Source organism: Canis aureus, chromosome 3, assembly GCF_053574225.1.
Source record: "Canis aureus isolate CA01 chromosome 3, VMU_Caureus_v.1.0, whole genome shotgun sequence".
NCBI classification, from domain to species: Eukaryota; Metazoa; Chordata; class Mammalia; order Carnivora; family Canidae; genus Canis; species Canis aureus.
This window is the reverse complement of record NC_135613.1, coordinates 12,035,578-12,052,528: the sequence shown is the minus strand read 5'-3', so window position 1 is coordinate 12,052,528 and position 16,951 is coordinate 12,035,578. Positions and strand designations below refer to the sequence as shown.

At 40.8% G+C, this 16,951-nt stretch overlaps 1 protein-coding gene across 8 annotated transcripts in view; it reads right to left on the bottom strand.

Moving 5' to 3' along the window:
- Positions 1 to 16,951, bottom strand: part of HYDIN (HYDIN axonemal central pair apparatus protein) — a 384,136-nt gene that overhangs the window by 193,326 nt on the left and 173,859 nt on the right. For all 8 annotated transcript variants that reach the window (XM_077889901.1, XM_077889900.1, XM_077889907.1 and 5 more), the window contains 5 exons: positions 13,714 to 13,949; positions 11,110 to 11,210; positions 8,272 to 8,407; positions 5,298 to 5,462; positions 3,453 to 3,605 (listed from right to left, as the gene is read on the bottom strand). In XM_077889901.1, coding sequence (XP_077746027.1) covers positions 3,453 to 3,605; positions 5,298 to 5,462; positions 8,272 to 8,407; positions 11,110 to 11,210; positions 13,714 to 13,949 — 791 coding nt within the window. The remainder of the gene's footprint in view (positions 1 to 3,452; positions 3,606 to 5,297; positions 5,463 to 8,271; positions 8,408 to 11,109; positions 11,211 to 13,713; positions 13,950 to 16,951) is intronic.

The following is a 16,951-nucleotide window of genomic DNA, read 5'->3' as shown; positions in this document are numbered from 1 at the left end:
TTTCCCTAGGTCGAATGGATTCTAGATGTTTCCAAACAAGTGCTGGGCAAAGCACTTTCTCTGCCTAGTGAGGGAAGACATCTATCTTCCAGCCTGGTGCTGAGGTCCTAGGGTCCAGAGGACTACTGTATTCTTGCCTTATTTCTGCTGTCACCCAGAGAGAAGGCAGGAGTGCTGTGTGTACAAGCAGAGCCCACACACTCTTGCCAAAATGGCTTTTCTCAGCTCTGCTCTTACATTTTGATATTTTTAACCCTCCAAACTGGAGGTGACTTACTCTAGTGTTTTGAGTCCTTCAGTTTAAATCCAAATAAATCAGGCACAGGGAACCTTTAGGGGAGGCAGGTATTTCAGGCATTCCAAAGCAAAGAACTTACTACTCTAGGTCACAGAACACCTTGCTTTTACTAATAAAAAAAAAAAAAATTTTTTTTTTTTTTTATACTCGGGACATGTTAAGCTTTGCTGAAACAAACAAACAAAAATTATCTTCACTGTTTCTTCACTCTGTATTATACTAAGAAGATTCAGGGTTTTTAACTATTTTTTTTTTTGTACAGCATTTATTTCTGAGAAATTCAAAATCACTCTAAGTGTCATGTATCTTCCCAACAGCACGGTGAAGGTGGGCTTCCAGCTTCCCATCTCCTGGCCCTCCAGCTGATAACAAACACACATCTCTAGCCAAGTAAGGGAGAATCTAATCACAGTGGTTGCTGTGATGTGCAGGCCACGCACAAGGTTGAGTGTGACACACGGCTGACAATGGGCGCTGCATCTGGGAAAGTTGACATTTATGGACAGCCAAAAGAGGAGAGAGGATGAACCCTCCTGTCAAGGCACCCAGCAGGAAAAGAGAACTTCCATATATGAATTCTTAGTAATCATAGAAGAAGCAAAGAACATGCCGTTGCCCTGCTTATTTCTGAGTGAGAAATTAAATGCCACAAATATGTGACCATCGCTAACCTGGGTATTGAGCTCTAGGCTCAGTTAGGGGAAAAAAAAGCAACTATTATTTGAAACTTTTTCCTAATGTCTGGTAATTTCTGTGAGAATGAGTTGGCAGGTTCAGCACTGTACATCAACTTGAAATTTAGTAAATGGTATTTCTATTTCATCCCACTGTAGTTAATTTCCAAGTTAGTGTCATTCAATTCCTATAATATTAACATATATAGCATTTATTTACCAGGATATGGATCAAAAATCCAGCTGAAATATGAAAGGAGTTTACTTTTCACCCATGAGAATTACAGTTGAAACCACTTTTATGCTGGAAGGACAATCAACTCAACAAACATCAGTTTTTCAAGAGAGGATTTGCGGGGAAAAAAACTATATACAATGGATTGCTTATATCACCCATTTGGCTGTTTGGAACTGGAGCTTGCAGATTTAAGATGATACTAAAGAATCAAAAGATGGCATCATGAAACCTTTGTGGAAAAGAAAAAGTCCCATTTTAATAACCAGCTAGGTCACTCAATATATAAACTATATTAGTCAAAATCAATAGATCCTTGGTGTTGCTTTCTGGTTTTTAACATGTATCAAAAAGGTGTCATAAAAAGTGAAATCTAGAGCTATCTGAGAATGAACCAGCTGGCGGTTACTATCTTGGTACTTAAGTGTTCCTGTGGTTTCTGCCAATCTCCTCCTCTGTAATTCACTAGGACTCTCCAGGGCCACCTCTCATCATCCTCAACAACTTGGCTGCCTCTCTGCCTCCTCCACTGTGAACTCTGCACACACAAAACTGGACCAGAAGCAATACTTCCTAGGCAATCCCCCTTGCTTTCCACCAAACACATCAACTAACTCATTGAATAAAGACTAGCCAAGGGGTCTTTTCTGTAGGATTTTTTAAAATTTTTTAATTTATTTATGATAGTCACACAGAGAGAGAGAGAGAGAGGCAGAGACACAGGCAGAGGGAGAAGCAGGCTCCATGGCCTGACGTGGGATTCAATCCCGGGTCTCCAGAATCGCGCCCTGGGCCAAAGGCAGGCGCCAAACCGCTGCGCCACCCAGAGATCCTTCTGTAGGATTTTTCTTTAAATATTATCAAACATTATTCTCCACATGAGATCCACAAGGTGCTGGGTTAAGGGTGGGGTAGTGTCTGAGCCTCATGCTAAACAGAGCCATGACTGTACTGGAAATGGCCGCCTTTATAAAAACTAATAATAAATGATAATAAAAAGGAATAATAGTAGTGATAAATGAAAGCTAACTGGGACCAATGACTCCAAGGAGCTGCCACAGGTCAGTGGAAAACCATGATCCTGTTCCTTCTAATTAGTGACTTTTAGAGAATTAATAATTGATTTTTCAGAAATATCTGACAAATGCTGAAACCAAATGTTAGTGTTCAAATATCAATAATTGGGGATAGGAGGAGGACTATACTATTGAAAATTTTATATTTAAACTTAGAAACCTTTTTCTAAAATCAAAAATATTTTCAATTGTGGGATGTAAAATTTCTAATTTCTGTAAAAATTGGTATTATCTCTGCTAAAAAATTAGCTTATAGAAGACTAGCAGAGAGTGAAATAAGTCAATTGGAGAAGGACAAACATTATATGGTCTCATTCATTTGGGGAATATAAAAAATAGTGAAAGGGAATAAAGGGGAAAGGAGAAAAAATGAGTGGGAAATATCAGAAAGGGAGACAGAACATGAAAGACTCCTAACTCTGGGAAATGAACTAGGGGTGGTGGAAGGGGAGGTGGGTGGGGGGTGGGGGTGACTGGGTGACGGGCACTGAGGTGGGCACTTGACGGGATGAACACTGGGTGTTATTCTGTATGTTGGCAAATTGAACACCAATAAAAAATAAATTTATAATAAAAAAAGAAGACTAGCAGATCTAAATATCATTATAAAATACATAGATATAAGACAGACTCATTTCTAGAATTATTATATATCTATTTTTGTATCAATCTTTGTTTTGCTGTTTAATTTCTACTTTTGGCAAATACTATCTTGCTGTATTTCATACATCTCCTAAAAAACTACATTAAAATATTGCTAAAAGGATGATAGAATAAAACTAGAATAAGCATACCAACATATTTGTGGCCAAAAGGGTTCAAATTAAATATAAAAAGGCATTTTCAGTTACAGAGACATTTAAAAGGTATTTTCTGGAGGTGGGGGGCTGGGCTTAGGTATACTTCAGTAAGAAGATCTTTGAAGCATCTTCTCAAAATTATATTTGCTTGTTTACCAAACTATATGCTTATTGTGTTGCTTAGTCAACAGAAGGATTATAATAAAGGGGAACTAGGGATGAGAATGGCATAGTTTAATGTAGTCAAATCATATAAATCTCTACTTTTAGGGATCATTCTCAAAGGCATTTTGTGAAAACAGGACCACTGCCTATAAGGTATAGGCAAAGCAGTATTTTCATCACATGACGGTCCTGCCATCTACTCACCATGCGTGCCTGAAACAATGCAGGGATGAAGGACTGGTTAGATAGGTTGAGAATCCTTGAGGAGTCCTTTAGGACATAGATACTGCCAAAATCAACTTGAGTGGGATGTACATAGATAACTGGGCCTTCTCCAATGCTCCTTAGGTGACATACCTGTGTTCCATGCAAGAGAAAGAAGAGAAGAATAGCTGAAAATGGAAGGGCTTGAAACAAGCTTCTGGCCATCCCTTTTACAAAGAGAAGGGGCATTAAAGCATGCTTATGAGAACTGTCATTCCTTCTCTCTGTCCTCTGGTCAGAGGGATACAGAGACGGCCCGTGAATCCAGCCTGGAATTCCTCCTCAAAAGGGATGATTGGCTTCCCTGTTCAACCCGACCCGTACATTGCGAGGAAACCAGAATACTGGTCCTCTGCATGCCACCGAGCACTCCAGCCTCAAAAACCCTCAGTGTGGGGGTAAGGACAGGCACTTCCAAGTCAGAAGTGGCTGGATTGAGTCCCCACCCTGTTTCTTTACTAGGAACACAATGGTGCTGTCCACTATGCAGGTTGGGGACTGAAATCCACCTTGTTCTGCTTCCCAGCCCTGTGCCTCCATGTAGGCATTGCATCTGCCTGAGGCAGGGGGCCCTTCAGCAAGTGACCTTCTCATGGGTAGCATCTGTGCAGGGCAGATACCTGGACTGGTGGCACCTTTTGAGTTGGCTTGCCTTTGTGATGCTGCTTTCTAAGTCAGGTGGCTTATCTATGGCACCATACATGGAAGAGATAAAAGCAAAACCCTGGTTTATTCTACTCTCTAAGTATTCAGAACCACTTCAAACAAATACATGCCCACATCACTCAGCTCCCAAGTAAACCAAATGTCTAGGGACTCATAGCCTGTTGGGCAACTTCCTTCAAGATTCAAGATTCATCCTTTGATTCAACTCAGGCAGTGGATAGCTTTCCACGTCTCCCTCTTCCCACACTTGGAGAGAGGCTACTTCCCCTCACAGCTTTAGTAGGTTAATTTGGGTTATGATTCCAGTCAAAGTATTGGGAAAGATCCAGTGAGAAGTCACTGAAATCACTCTCAGAGCCCATATGCAGCAAGTGAGTGATACTCAGATTTGCACCAAACAACTGAAGAGGATGTTACACACACAGATATGCTCTCCCTCAGAGGTTCTAGAAGGGGGACTGGCCCCCTCTGTCTGTGCATGTATGAGAAACTCCTAATAGGAGTTTAAGAACAGATGCTATTGATAAAGTAGATGTGGTGCATATATGCAATGGGATATTACTCAGCCATCAAAAAGAATGAAATGTTGCCATTTGCGACAATGTGGATGGATCTAGAGAGTATAATACTAAGTGAAATAAGTCAGAGAAAGACAAATACCATATGATCTCATGCATATATGGAAGAGACTCTACTATATAGAAAAAATGGATGGTTACCAAAGGGGAGGTGGTTGGGAGGATGGGGGAAATAGGTGATGGGGATCCAGAGTACACTTACCTTGCTAAGTACTGAGTAATATATAGACTTGTTGAATAACTATATTGTACCCTGGAAATTAACATAACACTGTTAGCTATGCTGGAATTAAGTTTTTCTAAAATTTAAAAATAAGATTTAAATGTAAAAAATTTACAAATTAAAAATGTTTTAAATTAAAAAGGACAGATGTTATAAAACACCACTACTTTTAGATGGATCTGAAGATAGATTCCTTTGGTAACACAGCACTAGTATTCTACTATCGCAGAGTGAAAATGTAAAACCAGAAAATATGCAAATATGGAGTATGCAAGGAGTACAGCAATTTTAACTATAATTCAGAAAATTGGCTCTCACCATAGGGGGGTCTGGACTCCCAAAGATCGAGATGTAAACTATGGATCTATATTCCCCAGTGACCTGGGTCTCCAGGGCCAGAGGTATGTGAGCGGTGCTGCGGGGAGGGATGACTCCACAGGGCATAGGACTGGTGAGTAACACAGCAGGCGAGTCTTCATGCACCTGGTGGGAGAGACAAGCCGGATGGATAAGCAAACCCCTGGCAGGGTATGGATTAAACATCATATTCGATTATTTGGAAGCAAGTGTCATCCGGAGTCCATGGAGATTCTTTAAGAGTGTATCACCATTCAGGCAAGTAAAGGGGGATCAGCACCTCATCTCTGCTAAGGGGAAGTGGGTGTGCATAAGGCCTCAAACCAAAGTGCACAAACCCAGCAATATGCAGAAATTATCCACAATTAGTGGATAATGTGAATTAGTCCATGGGCCAAATTCCTTGGCCTGTCCTTCCACACCTTCAAGCTTTATCCCCTACCACCTCGTCCCTTTGTGTTTCTATCAACAGAGGCTCTGGGTATTTCCTGAGCTCAGGATACTGCTTTTTACTTCCAACACTATGCACTATGTTACTCTTTCCGGAATGGCCTCTCCCTTCAATTGACCTGCACATCCATCCTGAATACCCACAGGTACCCCTAGGGGTCTAGAGCCAGGGCTTTTCCTCTGTCCCCAGGGGGCATCCTGCAGTCCTCTTCCACAGTGTGTACTATCTATGTGTCCATCTGTTCTATGGACTGTCAACTCCCTAGGGCATGACCTGAGCCTCTCCTCAATACATACCCATTTCTTGGCCCAAAAATATATGCTCAGTACATATTTTTTAAATGGCAAAATAGGGAGATGAATGAATGAATATTAACCAGCGTTTACCACTGTAGGTTCTTCAAAATGCTGCTCTGCAGCAATTACTAGTTTTCTTTTAAAGATTTATTGTATTTTATTTATTTTTAAAGAGATTTTATTTATTTATTTATGAAAGACACAGAGAGAGAGGCAGAGACATAGGCAGAGGGAGAGGCAGGCTCCCTATGGAGAGCCTGATGCAGGACTCGATCCCAGGAACCCGGGATCATGACCTTAGCTGAAGGCAGACACTCAATCACTGAGCCACCCAGGGGCCCCAAGATTTATTTATTTTATTTGAGAGAGAGAGAGAGAGAATACAAGCAGAGGAAAGGCAGAGAATCCCAAGCAGACTCCTTGCTGAGCATGAAGCCTGACACAGGGCTTGATCCCAGCACCCTGAGATCATGACCTGAGCTGAAATCAAGAGTTGGGCACTTAACTGACTGAGCCACCCAGTCACTCCACTAGCTTTTCTGAAAAACAGCAATAAGTAAAACTTTAAAAATCCTATGGCCAAATAAGTTTGGGTGATTCTGGGAAACCTCAGCTCCTGGAAAGACAGAGTATATAGAGCATACAAATTTCGCCTGTTCAGAGACACCCCCCCCCCCCCTTGGTCTTTGTACACCTGGGCTGCCTAGCCTAATCTCAGTGTGTCAATATGGCAGTGCTCTGTCTGGCCTTACTGGAGCACAGACCAAAAGGGAAAATTGGCAATAATGATTCTGTATCTACTATTTTTGTATTTTGATTTAATTTAGCATTCATTTTAATTTCTTAAAATGTGACAGAAATCACAATTCATCTTGATTACTGAGTTTTTTGGCTCCCCCACTAAATTATGTGCTCAAAGCAAGTGTCTCACCATTCTCCCACAGGTACCCAGCTGTGTAGAAAAAGTTCCTTCATCACCACAGAGGCAGGCTCTGCTGGGTTCTTGAGATGATCATGTGCTACTCAAGGCTAGCCTGTTCCAATGATGCTGCCAATCATCTAAAAGTTGGAAAAGTTGTCTCCTGTCAACCCAGCCCTTGGCTTCTGATTTTGTCTCAGGGAAGCCCATAGAATAATTCTAATTTCCTCTTTTATGTAGTAGACCTTCAACTAGTGAAAGGTGGCAATTTCATCCTAGCTAAGTCTTTTCTGTTCCTGATTAAACACTGTGCTTCTCCTATAACTTGGATTTCCAGATAATGTCAATTGCCATTCCGGTTACTTCACACACGATTTTTTTTTTCATGTTTCCACTAAAAAAACATGATGTCAAGATCTGAAGACAAAATTTGGCACTGTCTTTAGCTGACCACTGTGTTTCTCTGATGCAGCCTAACCTGCCTTGTTTCCATAGCCTCCATACTTGTCTTTGAACTCATTTTGAACCTGTAGTCAAATAAAAACTCCATAAAAAATAAATAAATAAAAATAAAAGCCCCATTTGATTTTTTTTCATGAATTTTTAGTAGAGTACTGTCCTTACATAGTAATAGGGTTTTAAATACAAATCCATTCTTGTAAATTGCATCCCATTAGTAACCTTCCATTACTTTGGTCTGTACAGATTTTTTTGAACCTTTAATCCACATGTCTTTAATTGCTTAGTGTCCCACTTAGCTAGGTGTAGCAGTATATGGACAGATCTATTTCATAAAACATTAGAAGACAAGTTCTCTTTTTCTTCTTTTTGTAGTATTTCTAGACTTCTAGTTGAACAAGTCCATTTATAAATATTGCATTACCATAACTTAGTGACGCTGTTCAAGTCACAGCCATGGCCATAAATGGAAACTCCTAGCTCTGCCTCATTTCCCAGGAATGATTATCTCATAGGCAATTATTTGCAGGTTCAACTTCTGCATGTTGGCTTAATTGACCCTTTCCTTTCTTTATCAAAGGCAATTTCCCTGGAAAATTAATAATTGTTTAAACCTGTAGTTGCATAATCATGGAGGTGGAAATCCAGCTGTGGCTTTACGACTCCATGCCCAGATTATCCCAGGGTTAAAAAAATCAGAATTACAGAGATCATGTGTTCAGAAATATGGTTCCTTGGAAGGATTTCTCTTTCTCATCGAGAAAATCCAACCGAAGAAAAAGCAACACTGGAAAAGGATAATATACTCACCTGAGGCAGGACCTCATAGCATCCTGGGAGGTCATCATGATTGACAAGCTGGACCGTTTTCTTATAAGGGTACTTGAGGAAGCAGTGCCCGAAGTCCACCTCTGTGTTAACCATGTGGATGTTAGGTACAATACATCTGCTCAAAGGAAGGAGCCCATTAAAGAATTCAAAAGGACAGAGAGCTTGTTTACATACGGAGAACACAGAGTCCCAAGTTAAACTCATTTGTCACTGTCACAAAGTTTTTCTCTAACAACTACATTAATCATTTTCAAATCTTCTCTCCTGTCATCCCCATTCCTTCGCCCCCAGTCACCACTTTTTAATCAAAAAAAGGGCTAGAACCAGGACTCCTTATACAGCAGACTTCCATGGGTAATGAATAACATTTCCATTGTTTTTCATATTTGGCCTTCTTTTGCCAAGGGGCCCCCACAGTGCAAGTTCCTTAGGTTAGTGGATTTGTTTCCAAGTTAAATAGGACCAACACCACCCGCATGGCATCCTAATGAGCTGTGACACTTTGAACCAGTCACAGTCCCGCAAGGACTAGCTACCAGTTTGTACCACCTAAATTATGGTAATAATTCTAACTCCTGTGCAGAACAGCTGTCTTGGATCAGTAGGCTGCTCGGCCCAGGACTGGCACTGACAGTGGTGCTCAGTGCAACGGTGGCTATGGTAGGGGAAGGAAGGTTGCTGAAGCCCTGTGTGTGAGGTTGGGTTTTATTTTGTGCCTGAATCTCAAAGTCTGCCCTGCCTTGCTGCACTGTGACAATACAATGCCACGGTGAGGAGTACTGGCGTCTGAATCAGGGCCAGGCTCAAATGCTGACCTTAACAAGGACAAGCCTGAGCAAGTTGCTTTCCCTTCCTGAGTCCCATTTTGCTCAGAGGTAAAATGAAGGTAATTCTAGGGACTGACATTAGCATAATGAACTCTAAGAGTATTGTGGGAAATATGGGGGTGGGTGGGTGATGAGAATGAATAGCACAGCACAGTGCCCATAGCACTGAGCAAGAGCTCAGTCAGTGAGAGATGATTAACCTGTGGTAGAGGGCACAGCAAGCTGTCACTGCTGGCTCTCTGAAAGTTCTAAAAGCAATTCTTTTGTTGAGGGTCTTCAAGCAGTTTCTACAGATTACACCAAAAATGATGACATGAAAGAGAGTCTTGTTAACCCAAAGTTTGAGGTTTAGCATGGGATGGGTGTTCATTTTCAGCTAGAATGGAGTTGCCAGTTGACCTGATGACTTTCATAAAGCTAATCATTTACTACCTGAAATACTGTGGCTGATAGGACTTACAGTATTTGACTTGGGTCACAGAAAAAAACATGGTAGGAAACTCATAGCTGCTTAAGACCCTTTTTTAAAAAAAAATTCAGAGTTTCCTACTGATACCTGCAGGGAAAGGGGGCTCCGAGGGGGAAAGTGTCAGAATAAATCCAACCAGAAAAGAAATGAAATGCAAGACTAGACAAAAAGGTAAATCTGGGAATAGAAAGGACTAGATGAAAGTTTTTGCTGTTTTTTTTTAAGATTTTATTATTCATTCATGAGAGAGAGAGAGGCAGAGACACAGGCAGAGGGAGAAGCAGGCTCCATGCAGGGAGCCTGACGTGGGACTCGATCCCGGGTCTCCAGGATCACGCCCTGGGCTGAAGGTGGCGCTAAACTGCTGAGCCATCCAGGCTGCCTAGTTTTTGCTGTTTTTAAGCAAACAAAATAATCAATTAGGTCTTTGGAAGGAACACTAAGTAGACCATAGCACAAGCATAGCACAAGCATAGCACAAGCCTCGACCTTCAAATCCTTTACAATACAGCTTCTGAAATTCATGAGACCTAAACTCCAGGGATGGACATGTTATCAGGTTTTTACTAAGTAATTTCACAAAAATGGCATTTTCATACATTCCCCTTAAAGTCTCAGACCTGGACACCTGTTTGCTTTGGCCAAAGTATGGCCCATGATTTTATTATTTACTTAGGATCACTATCATCAGTGGTGTCATGCTCCACCCTTGGAAAGACAGTAACTTAGTCAAGGAGACACAGTCAACAAATGGCAGAGCCAGGATCTTCACCTGGCCCCAGAGGCAACTGCTGCCTCTATTAAAACACAGGGAAGGTGGGGATGGTTCTGAGGAGTGTGGTTAGAGGCCCCCATTTGGGTGGTCTACCTGTAGCCAGCATTAAGTCATAGTAACAATCTCCCGAAGAAGAAATTTCTTGCTAGATGGATCTCCCACTGCAGGACTGTGAGCACTGCTCTTTCTGGGCATAACCCTGGAGTATTATATTTAAAGATAAAAATAAAAAGCAGCAACTGTTCACATCTTCCTGGTAAAGCCTTTTTAGGTTATATAGTTGGAAAGTCAGACCATTCAAAAGCACCATTATTCCTTTTTTTTTTTAAGATTTATTTATTTATTTATTCGTGAGAGAGAGAGAGAGAGAGAGAGAGGCAGAGACACAGGCAGAGGGTGAAGCAGGCTCCATGCAGGGAGCCCGATGTGGGACTCGATTCCGGGACTCCAGGATCACGCCCTGGGCCCAAGGCAGGCGCTCAATCACTGAGCCATCCAGGGATCCCCCAAATGCACCATTATTCTTAATGCTGCAAAACACACACATCCCTTCTCTTATCTCCACCAAAGGTGCAGTTTGCTGTTTTAAAGCTTTGTCATTTGAATATCAGATCCAACTTCGCTTCCCAGGAAAGCAGAACAAATGCAGTGGGAACCGAATGCAGGTATGCTCCCTCTTGGAGAGACAGCCCATATTGGCAGCTCAGGGGAGACTCAGGAAGATAGAAAGTAGGTGAGCATGATACCTGGCTGTAATTAGGAGTGCCAGCACTTCTTCCCCAATGCCCTCCACGTCCACCACCAGGGCCAGCTCATATTTCTGCACAGTGTTGGAGCATAAGGTCACCTGGGAAGAAAAAGGTGAAAAGCCGCTCTTCTACAAGGCCAGCCCTCCCCCTGCACAGGGGAGAAAGGAGCAGGGGAGGACCACACTGATGAGGACAACTTCTAAGTACTCTAGTAGGAGATGTACGGCATTTTACATTTTTATTGGGACAAGTTACATTTTGGGGTCAGGGCGTGCTGAGGTTTTTCAAAGGCCAGGTTAGAAACCAAATGGCTTTAGTTACAGTAGGTTTGCTCATTTCTGAGAAGAAGTCATATACCTGCATAAGGGGAAAAAATGACTCTGAAGGATGAGCTGTATCAAACAACTATAATTACTCAATTTACATTGTTCTCTATGCCTGTAGGCTATATCAATTATGAAAATTCAATAAACTGAAAAAACACAATAGGTAAGTTTCTCTTACAGCAAAATAAATGAACATAACCATGTCAGTTCTAAAAAGTGGCATAAGGAATCAACTAGTCTTATCTAAAAAAAAAAAAAAATCAAAGTCTGTCTCCCCCCCCCTCCCCTTGCCCTCTATACTCATTAGTGGAGCAGAAAGCAGGAAGCTCCGAGTAAAGGTCTATTCAAGGACAATATGTGCCCAGTGTATATATTTTACTCTGTGTTTTTTATTCATTATTGTGAAATTTTATATTCAAGCTGTTGAAGTCTCGTCACAATTTTTAATTGCTTGAAGATGATTTGTAGTGGCAGAGATACCTACAAGGAGAGAGAACAGCTTCTGGCATAGGTGAAAGCTTTTCTATCCATAAATTATGTATGAAGGACTAATTAAACTTTTTTTCTTGGTTGCAGAGGGAAACATTGGATGCAAATTCGAGTCTATACAGACATGGCTGAAGTTTAGTTCAGGAGCAAAAACTGAAGCTTGCAGGAAGCTTTTCCAAATATAAAGAGGGAATGAAGATGGAGCCATTGATTTGGAAAGAAAACTTGTCAAATTTGGAGAGAAGTAGCTGCCCCAACATGCAGAGATGCTCCGAGTTAGGAAGCCCTGTTTATATCTCTGAGCTATGGTTAGAAGGGAGAACGAGTGGCTCTGGCAGAAGGCTGCTAGATGAATGCTATGTCTTCTAAAATCTTCCTGTGCCACGTGCAAGAGCAAAAAGGAAAGGTAGGCAATGTGTAGGTTGAACACTAAGTAAAAAATAAAATTATTTGCAACAGCACTTCTTCCTGGGAAAGTCACAGTTAGCAACTGCTATGATCTGAATGGTTGTGTCCTCGCCCCCCATTCCCTCCCACCAAATTCATAAGTCAAAATTCTAACCCTCAGTATGGTGGTAATTAGGAGGTGGGGACACTGGGGGGGGTGATTAAGTCACGAGGGTGGGGCCCTCATGAGCAGGATTAGTGCCCTTATAAAAAAGACCCCGCAGAGCTCCCCAGCTCCTCCCACCATGCAAGGACACAGGTCGGCAGTCTGCAATCTGCAATCGGGAAGATGCCCCTCACCAGAACCCTACCATTCTGGCACCCTGATCTCAGACTTCCAGTCCCCAAACTGTGAGAGATAAATTTCTGTTGTTTATAAGTCACCCAATCTCAAGTATTTATAACAATTAAAAATAGCAGCCCAAATGGACTAAGACCACAACTCCGAGAAGTTATAACAATAATATGACATAAACCTCATTAAGTCCATGGAGAAGCCCTTGGAAGAGCCAAAAACTCCCAGAAAAGATTGAGGATGAGTGGATTCAGGTGAGCTATTATAAAACACTTAAAACAAATGTGGGGGATAAAACCACAGCTGAATTAAATATTCAAAGATAATGACTAAAGAGAAAATTACCAACCTTAGCTATGGGAATCTTATTTTGTCTTTCCCAGAAAAGATAAAATCACTTCAATTTAGCAGCCTTCAATAATGCTAAACCTGACTATTTGGAGAAGCAAAAGTCAGTGAGGGAGGACGGTAAAACCTTTCTCTGTTAGCTGTGAAATAATTCTGCTAGTGGCCATAATCAGAGTATCACACTGAGTGTCTAAATATAAAGCACTGTTAGGAATATCACATCTACATTCACCATGAAGCCCAGATTTGTATTAAAAATCTGAATAAACTGAGTATCATCTGTGGCACAAATCTGAACCTTTATTGGTATAAATGATTTGATTCTGAAGGAAAATAGAACCTAATTATCAATGAGTTCTTAAATCTTTCTGTATTTGTACCACTAAGGGTACTATCTATATAGAGCAATGGTTGGTTGTACTACGAATTTCTAGAATTCATTGTTCTGGTGAAGGAAATGCATCTAGATTGATAGAAATCCACTAGAGCAGTGTCAGTTCTTTTGCCCAATATATTTGTATCTGGTTTCTTTTGCTCCAATAATTCACTGCCTTATAGGCCCACTTTTTCACGTGAATTAGAAGCACTCCCTCCTACTGACAGTTGGACATATAAAGCATACCCTGTCTGTGGTCCTATTAACTATTTGAGAGTTTGGCTCCTTGGCCATGTTTGCTGGAAAGCTGTGTACTTTACCCTGATAGCAGCAAATCCTTGGGGGCGAATGGTGCCACTGCTGGGAGTGATGGTGAATTCTTTTGGTTTCATTATGGGTATTTTGTCCTTGTTCCAAGATGGTATTTTGTTGTCTGAATAATGCTCACAAGTTGAAATGCTTTTACGGCCATTGCCATCCCCAGGGACACGTAGTTTGAAAGTCATGGGGACCAAGGAGGTGTTATTGAGGGAACATATCAAGGTATGAGGGAATCCTGGAAAACAAAATAGGAAGTAAGAAGTAAGAGCCGCATTCTCCCCTCCCTTGAACTTCAACTCCTACTAGCATTGTCAAACTTCTCAAATGAACTGTCTATGCAACTCAGTGCTACCTGATTAACTCTACCTCTCCCAGATTACAGTCTTCAATTGTACAATCAGTGAATGCATTTCTTTCTTTTTCTTTCATCCAATGAATACTTTTATACACTTACTATGTAGCAACAATAGACATAAAACCAATCCCTTGATGTTCATCCAGGACCCCCTCAAGAAGCAGCCTCTGTAATCTGTTTGGTGAATAGTCTTCCAAAAGTAGATTTTGCATTTAATTTTTGCATAGAATACAGATTCTTCTAAAAAATTGAATCATATTTGCTCTTTTTATTTGCCAGTGTGTGAAAGGAGAGGAGTCTGTGTGGTTTTCCCCATTGTATGATCTAGGCCTGCCAAGACATTATGTAACTCATCCTGGACCTGTCTGAGGCTCCTGCTTTCAGGGTAGATGACACAAGATTGAATGACCTCTCCTGAGAGAGACTTTATAATCTGCTTTTGAGCCAGCTAGAGACTAACACAACAGTTGGCTTTTACCTCCCTTAGACAAAGCTACTTTGTTATGTTAAATTTAGCCTTCCTATATTCAGTTCAGTTTGGGGAGACTCCTTATCCCTTTCTAGGAGATATGGATCCTCCTTGCCTGGCAAGCAATAAACTGAACCCTGATTTTGGATTCTCTAGGTAGCCACTGTATCTGCCACCACTTTCAGAACAAGAGGAAAACAAATATGTATATTTCTACTAGATGCAAACAGTACTTTTTCTACCTTGAACCCTACTGCAATAAAACACAATTGGTTTCTGGAGTAGTTACTACATCATTGCAAGGCGTATTTTGACCTGATCTAATTCTTGAAGATTCCCATGATTGAGTCTTTGTGTACACATTAGGACTGCTGGAGGAAACACATTTATGTCTCCTTTGTGATATCACCTGCCAATCTACTTGGAAGAGATCCGTTATGGAAAAAGAATTGCCCAATTAAGTGTACCTGAAGGATTTTCTTGGAAACCCCAGAGGAACTGCTTGAAAGTCAGTTTCACAATCATGTATTACTGCATTCAACTTTTCTTAACTTTCCCAGCAAAGACTCTTGAAACTATAGATCCCTTACCCTTATTTCACCCCACCTTTTATGGGATAAGCACTCCTACAATGTAATGAACGTTGCTCCGGAAGTGGTTAGTATAAGGATTCAGATGGGTCCTTCCAAATTATCGCTCTATTTCTTTGTACCTAGAAATTTTTCTGAGAATAAAGCCAGTTATAACTTCCTAGCTAGGACAATTCCTTGTACAACTACCTGTAAACCCCATATTTCTAGTTTAGAAGCTTAAAGAAAAGGATATCATTTTATTAAAGACTGCAGGGTCATTAATAATATGTTACTCCTAGACTTCTGCTTGCACCAAATCCTAATACTACTGGGTTTAGGCTTTCCTGATGCTTTCTATGGTTTCCTTTGTTAACCTAAGATCTTCCTATAATCATTGCAGTTAAGATTATAAGGGACAATTACAACGAATTGTTCCTGGCTCTCTACTTCACACCCTCCTAAAGTCAATTTAAATATTTCTTCTTGAGTGAAATACTACCAGTTCATACCTGGGCCATGGAAGACAACTATCATGCTGCTTTTTTTTTTTTTTTTAAGATTTTATTTATTTATTCATGAGAGACACACAGAGAGAGGCAGAGACACAGGCAGAGGGAGAAGTGGGGAGCTTAATGCAGGACTTGATCCCAGGACCCTGGGATCACAGTCCAAGCCAAAGGCTTACCCTCAATCACTGAGCCACCCATGTGCCCTTACTTTTTTTGATCTCTATATTTATCCTAACAACTTTGCCCTCAAACCCTAACTTCTCTGACCAAATTACCCAATGGTCAGGTCCACTGAGTACTTGGAGCCTTCTAAACTCCTTATTTTCATTCAACATATTCTTGTAGCTCCTGAAAAATAGTGAGTGTACACATACTTACCCTGTCCCTTTTGGTCTATCACCTGGCATATCAGTTGTTACTTGGTCCATTGTACTCTTTAAGGAATCTGAGGATTTATCAAAGCTTCAATGTTCCTTCAGGGACAGTCACCACCCACATTCTATAATCTGAGTCTCTGACACTACTGTAGCTTCAGTCAACCTAATTAATTGTTAGATATGTCATCCAACATCCAATCCTACCATCAAAATATTTATAGCCATACTTTAGACATTTCAGAGGCCAATCAATAGTACTATTACCTCTCATCTACTTTAGTGTATTTATAATAATCTAACACCATCAATCCCAACAGGCCCTGATGCCAAATCTAGAATCTTTATCTCTGAGCCAAATAACTAACCCATATCAGACACCTCTTCAAGAATGGACCTTAGTGCCAATATGGGAACAACATTACCAACTTTACTTAGCTCAATGTACTCCCCAGTGCTACAAGCTTCTGTAACCTTTTTTAAACTCCATACAATATGCCAGTCATCCTGAAATAACTAAGAAAATTCCTCCAATTCTTGGCTTGTTCCTTTAACAGTTACTTTCTCTTGCATCTGGAACTATATGCACCCTTATTGGTCTTTCATCCCTGAACCAATAACATGTTTAGTTTTGTCTGTCTCATCAAAGCCCTAATTGCACATGTGAGGTAATAATTAGGAAGTTTCCAATAAGTAACTCTTCCATGCCAATAAATAACTCTTCCATGGATGGTGTTTCTTTGTGACAGGAGGCCAATCTTCCTGGAGAAATAAATAATGATACTTTGGGTAGGATTCATGAGAGAACTCTAGTTCCAACTTTGGGATTTAAAAATATTATCATAAAATAACTTTGAAATTGTGTCACAAAATTGTCTTGGACTTTGGCTTTTACAGTACAGAATCCAGAAGCACAGCAACGTAGCTTGAATTAACTGACCCAATTGGTTTTGAAAAT